This window comes from Myotis brandtii, unplaced genomic scaffold, assembly GCF_000412655.1.
Source record: "Myotis brandtii unplaced genomic scaffold, ASM41265v1 scaffold247, whole genome shotgun sequence".
Lineage (NCBI taxonomy): Eukaryota > Metazoa > Chordata > Mammalia > Chiroptera > Vespertilionidae > Myotis > Myotis brandtii.
In genome coordinates, this window is record NW_005359352.1 from 105,840 (window position 1) to 112,083 (window position 6,244).

At 52.5% G+C, this 6,244-nt stretch overlaps 1 protein-coding gene across 1 annotated transcript in view; it reads right to left on the minus strand.

Moving 5' to 3' along the window:
- Positions 1–3,136: 3,136 nt before the first annotated feature.
- The window catches only part of GREB1 (growth regulation by estrogen in breast cancer 1), a 53,552-nt gene continuing 50,444 nt past the window's right edge, over positions 3,137–6,244 (minus strand). The window contains exons 30-31 of the mRNA XM_014540529.1: positions 5,092–5,230; positions 3,137–3,670 (exon numbers count right to left, since the gene is read on the minus strand). Of these exons, the coding sequence (XP_014396015.1) occupies positions 3,507–3,670; positions 5,092–5,230 (303 nt within the window). The 3' untranslated portion in view covers positions 3,137–3,506. The remainder of the gene's footprint in view (positions 3,671–5,091; positions 5,231–6,244) is intronic.

A 6,244-nucleotide genomic window follows, 5' to 3' on the forward strand; every position in this document is an offset into this window, starting at 1 on the left:
CTAGCCGGTTTGTCTCAGTGGCTAGAGCATCAGCCTAAAGGGTCCCGGGTTCGATTCCGGTGAAGGGCACGTACCTCGGTTGCAGGCTCCTCCCTGGCCTGGGCCCTGGTCGGGGTGCATGCAGGAGGCAACCAATCGATGTGTTTCTCTCACATCGATGTTTCTCTCTTTCCCTCTCTCTTCCACTCTCCCCAAAAATCAATGGGAAAATATCCTCAGGTGAGGATTTAAAAAAAAAGGAATTACCTGGGGAGCCTGTAAAGATACAGATTTCATAAAGTCAAAAATATTAAATACAAAGCTTGTCATGGAAAACAGCTGTCTCCTCCCCACCCCGAGTTCTATTCTCTAGTCTAGACACACCTCTGACCACTCTCTGCCTCAGCTGGGGGAGTGCAGGGAGTGTGGCAGAAGAGCTGGGAGGAATCGACAATTTATTTCCCATGAACCTAACAGAAGCCCCGAGTCCCCTTTCAGCTTTACCCACAGGGGAGCTCACAGCACCCCGAAAGCCACCGTCCTGCGTGGCACGCTCCTTCGTACATTTTCAGCCACGGCTCCCTCCATGTCCACCTGTTTGCCTTTTCTCTCTCAGCGACTCTTCCCTGTGTTGCTATGCCCCTACCAGTGTGGGTTTGGTCTTATTTCCTTTCCCAAAACTGCCTTTTCTGCCATGCTGTTCGGTTAAGCAGGCAGCCCCTGGAAAGCACTGGCCACACAGCTTCTCAAAAGGGTGTCAATACCCCCCAAAGAAACAAATGCATAAGTTTTATTTGTAAGACTGGAACCAACAAGGATATTCATTTGAGGTGGGGTTTTTTTTTAGTTTAAATTAATAAAATGGGGAGGACAGCACCAAGTTGCCTATGTACAAAAGACAAATGTAACTAAAGAAGGTATGCTTTTATTCCAAAATAGAAATAACGACATGTACAAGGAGATGGTTTCATAAACGTTGACCTAAATCTGTTATACTCATGGGCTTTTCATTTCCTAGGGGAGAAAGGGTTGGCATTCATTCTTTGGCATCATCTTGTAAAACAACGTCTTCTTGGCCTGTTATCCATGAGAGTGCTTATAAAAGCCTACGACGGACATACGGAAACGCATCCTAGGATTGACTTTTCCGTATCGTTATGCGTCTCCTACGGTGACAGGCCGCTCGTAAGGCAGGTGGTGGGGGGAAGACGGACTCTGGGGACCAGAGTCCAGCAGTGGGACCTCTGTTCCTCTCCAGTGCTGTGCACTCTCCGCACCTCAACCTTCTTATCTGTCAAATGGGAGAGTAATTCCACCCACACCGGCTGTGGGAAGGATCAATCAAGATCCTAACTGTGGCCCAACGCCTGGCCTGGAGGCAGTGCTCCATAATGCTGGTTTAAAAGCCCTCTGGCCCTGGCCTGTGTGGCTCAGCTGGTTGGGCACCATCCCATGCACCAGAAGGTTGCCGGTTCAATTCCCAGTCAGGGCACGTGCCCAGGTTGCAGGCTCGATCCCTAATCAAACCTGGGACCCTTTAGTCCACAGGCCGACGCTCTGTGCATTGAACCAAACCGGCTAGGGCTGAATTGTACACTTTAAAAGGGTGAATTCTGGCATGTCAATTATATCTGAATAAAGCTGTTATTCTTTAAAAAGGAGGGCAAATTAAACACATCTTCAAATGACACACAAAAACAGGGAGCCATGGCTAGTGTGGCTCAATTGGTTGGGAGTCATCTGGTGCACTGAAAAGTTGCCGATGGGATTCCCAGTCAGAGCACATGCCTGGGTTGTGGGCTCAATCTCTGGTAGAGGTTCATGCAGGAGGCAGCTGATCGATATCTCTCTCTCACATCGATGTTTCTCTCTCTCTCCCTCTCCCTTCCTCTCTCTGTAAAAGTCAATAAAAGTATTTTTTTTAAAAAAAAACATTCTGGCAGATAAGTGGAAGTGTATCATGGAACATCCCTACTGTCATCTGCCTGTCCCCATGCCTCTTGGGTCAGCGACCAAGCATTCATTAGAAAAGTCAAGCTGTTTAAGAAACTGAATACTGAGCTTCCAAAATATGATGGTCAGAAGTCTAGTTCTTACCAAGCTGTTTATGTGTCACTTTGGTTGTTTTTATTGTTCGTTTCAAGGGAACCATTTGGTCCTCTTTCCTTTGTAAGGCAGATTCTGTTTCTTCAGGTCAACCAGCCTCTGTACCCAGATTTCCTTCCTGCAATCTTTTAAAGAAAAAAGTTTCTTTTCCCTTTTGCCCTAAGAGGTAGGGTGCCTACCCTATACTATCTTAATAGAATCGCATTTGCTCTGAAGTAAAACCGTTCGTTTTACTTGACTCAAGTTGATACCTTTGGGCTTTTTAAAAAGCAAACTTCTAGGCGAGGACACAATTCTTATGCAGTGACCCACTGTTTTCTCTTGCCTCCGGCCTTTACAGTGAAAGCGTTCTTTTTTAAAATATTGCTTTGTAGTAGATGGTGAGGGAACCTACACGGCTCACATCCTACCCATCGTCTGGCACCTCTGCAAGATAATCGAGAGACTGAGAACTAAGAGAAAAGGCAAGTTCGTCCATGGAAGCATATGGATGACATGACAGAAGGCGAAACTTTGTTCTTCGTGAAACGGACTTGGATGTAGCCCAGGGCGATGCAGCCGCCCCGGACCGGGAGGGCGGGTGTGCGTCGCTGATGCTCGCCACCCACAGATGCCCGTCCCTCCCGCGAGTCTCCGTCACCTCTGGGCTTTGGGCGCGCCACGAGGGACGTGCCAGACAGTGTCTGCGGCCCGTTTCTGTTCAAACACCCCGTGGTTCGAATTCTTCCTTCAGAACCAGCCTGAGGTTCCGAAGGCCCCACTCTTCCCGGAAACCCTGCGGGCGCCCCCCTCAGATGTGCCGTCCCGTCAGAAAGAAGAGCGGCCGGTCCTCCTTGGCGTTGGCCGTCTGGAACTCGTCGCGCAGGCGGAACTGCCACTCGTCCTCCAGCTCCAGGCGGACCACGGTCTGGCGCAGGGAGTTCCGGTCCTGACAGATCACGCACAAGGTCGCCCCTGCATGGACAACGGCAGAGGCGTGTGAAGACAAGGGGCGAGCGTATCCCGCGGAAACCCACCGCCTGGACCCTGCCGGCTTCGCACCATCGTCTGGCACCTCTGCAAGATAATCGAGAGACTGAGAACTAAGAGAAAAGGCAAGTTCGTCCATGGAAGCATGTGGATGGCATCACAGGAGGCGAAACTTTGTTCTTCGTGAAACGGATTTGGACGTAGCCCAGGGCGATGCAGCCGGCCCCGGACCGGGAGGGCGGGTGTGCGTCGCTGATGCTCGCCACCCACAGATGCCCGTCCCTCCCGCGAGTCTCCGTCACCTCTGGGCTTTGGGCGCGCCACGAGGGACGTGCCAGACAGTGTCTGCGGCCCGTTTCTGTTCAAACACCCCGTGGTTCGAATTCTTCCTTCAGAACCAGCCTGAGGTTCCGAAGGCCCCACTCTTCCCGGAAACCCTGCGGGCGCCCCCCTCAGATGTGCCGTCCCGTCAGAAAGAAGAGCGGCCGGTCCTCCTTGGCGTTGGCCGTCTGGAACTCGTCGCGCAGGCGGAACTGCCACTCGTCCTCCAGCTCCAGGCGGACCACGGTCTGGCGCAGGGAGTTCCGGTCCTGGCAGATCACGCACAAGGTCGCCCCTGCATGGACAACGGCAGAGGCGTGTGAAGACAAGGGGCGAGCGGTATCCCCCGGAAACCCACCGCCTGGACCCTGCCGGCTTCGCAGAAAGAAAGAGGCTGCGCTTGGAAGGGGCGGGCCAGGTGTCCCCAGGCCTCGCTTCTTTGGGAATGCTTCCCAATGTTAGCAAGGCAGACACGGCGATGCGATCGGCCGGCGAGATAACATGGAGGTGGAGGAAACGGTGGCCAAGAGGGCAAGAGAGAAGGAGAACCGGAAAGAGACTGGTCGGACGCAAACCAAGCTCTCTCAGCTGCAGCCCGACCAGGCCCAACACCACCTTCTTCTCCCACTAGAGGCGATCCGCTCCCACCTGCCCACCAGGTGAGTTTTCCCTCCTCTCCAATCCCAGCAAAATCAAGACATTCATGTCCACTCATTCCGTTGCTCTGGCTGCCTCTCTACCACCTACCTACCTACCTTCCTACCTTCCTCCTACATGGCCTGCCCTCCCTTAGACAAGCTGCTCCCCAGGGCAGAGACTGCCAAGGGCAGAGATGGCTGTAAGCCTCTCACTACTCAGGGCCTTAGCCTGTGCGGGGCTCAGGGAACACCTGCTGGACAAGGTCAGCGTGAAGGGCAACCCAGGGAAAGCACATTGGTCAGGGCCCGACGCTGGGCGGGACGTCGTTTTAAAGTCAGACAGAATGAACGGTTGCCCAATCAAGACATTCATGTCCATCCAGGACGTCGTTTTAAAGTCAGACAGAATGAACGGTTGCCGCTCTGAATACTCTCGCAAGAAACCAACTCCAGCAGGAGGAAGATTCGCGTAAAAGTCCAGAAGCATCCGTATCCCAAGACGAGGAGGAGGACCTCGCCTTCCCAGAGGAAGAGACATCTGTGGGGACCTGGGGCGGGTGTTAGGAATCTGCACTGAGCCCGGCCATGTGGCTCAGTGGTTGAGCGTCGCCCTACGAACCAGGAGGTCACGGTTTGATTCCCAATCAGGGCACATGCCTGGGTTGCGGGCTTGATCCCCAGTAGGGGGCGTGTAGGAGGCAGCCGATCAATGATTCTCTCTCCTCATTGATGTTTCCATCTCCCTCTACCTCTCCCTCTCCCTTCCTCTCTAAAATCAATAAAAAAATATTTTTTTAAAAAAAGAATATACACTGAAAAGGAACACATTTCTGCCTTTTGCCGAAAAGAAAGGGGATGTGTCTCATCTCCACCCAAACCGGCGGGGGGGGGGGGGGGGGGGGGGGGCCCCGGAACCCCGCCCCCACCTTCCTGGACTTTGCTGGCGGTTTCGGTCCCTCTCTGAGCCTCCGTGCACCCACTGGGGAAGGAGGACTACGACCACCAGCCACCTCCTCAGCGGCAGGAGGTGGCAAGCATTCACGTCAGGGCCCGGGGTAAGCAGAGGACGGGAACTTACCTTTCAGGAAGTGGAACTTTTTCAGAAAGCTGGCCCCCACGAAGGAGTCGCAGAGGTAGAGCAGGAGCCCGCTGAAGGTGGAGTCGGAGCAGCTGACGTTCAGAGAGTGGGGCCTGGAGCTCACGTAGCACACGGAGATCTGGAAAACCGCGAGGGGTCACCGCGTGCTCAGCCACGCCACGGCTTCGCCACTAACATGCCGACCGCTCGGCCACGCTCAAGGTTTTGGGGGACCAGAAACAATATTTTTTGTATTATTTCCAAATCTACAGCCTAAAACTCAATTCCAAGAGATTTATCCGGATTTATCTATGCATTAACTAATCGGAGAATCGGAAATGTTTTGGCACCCAGCCAGTACGGCTCAGTGGCTGAGCATCGACCAGGAGGTCACGGTTCGATTCCCAGTCAGGGCACAGGCCCGGGTTGTGGGTCTGATACCCAGTAGGGGGCGTGCAGGAGGCAGCTGATCAATGATTCTCTCTTATCACTAATGGTTCTATCTCTCCCTCTCCTTTCCTCTCTGAAATCAATTTAAAAAAACATATATATATTATATTTTTTTAAAGAAATGTTTGGCATCAGCGTTGGGTTTGATTCCGAGCGTATTATATTAGGACAGACCATTCACATGCTCTCCTGTGAACACATGAACACACACATGTGAATACGTGAACACACGTATACCAGGTCTGAGACTGCCTGACTTGATCTGAAGCGGCGGCACCTGCAGTGTAAAACGCGGGTCAGCACTGCAGGACCTGACACTTGGTACAAGAGAGACAAGGACTTGGCGGGACCACTTCCTTCAGCTGCAAATCCTGGGTGTCGAGCACCTGGAAGATGGGGAGGTGGGGGGGTGGGGAGGCGAGACACTCCGCTCGCAAAACTGATGAAAGGCTCCTGACTCGGGAACCTGGTGCGGAAGCCCCTGTGCTGTGCAAACATGTTCTTAGACCAGTGATGGCGAACCTTTTGAGCTCGGCGTGTCGGCATTTTGAAAAACCCTAACTTAACGCTGGAGCCGTGTCACATAGAGAGATGTTTTGATATCTGCAACCATAGTAAAACAAAGACTTATATTTTTGATATTTATTTTATATATTTAAATGCCATTTAACAAAGAAAAATCAACCAAAGAGATGAGTTTGCG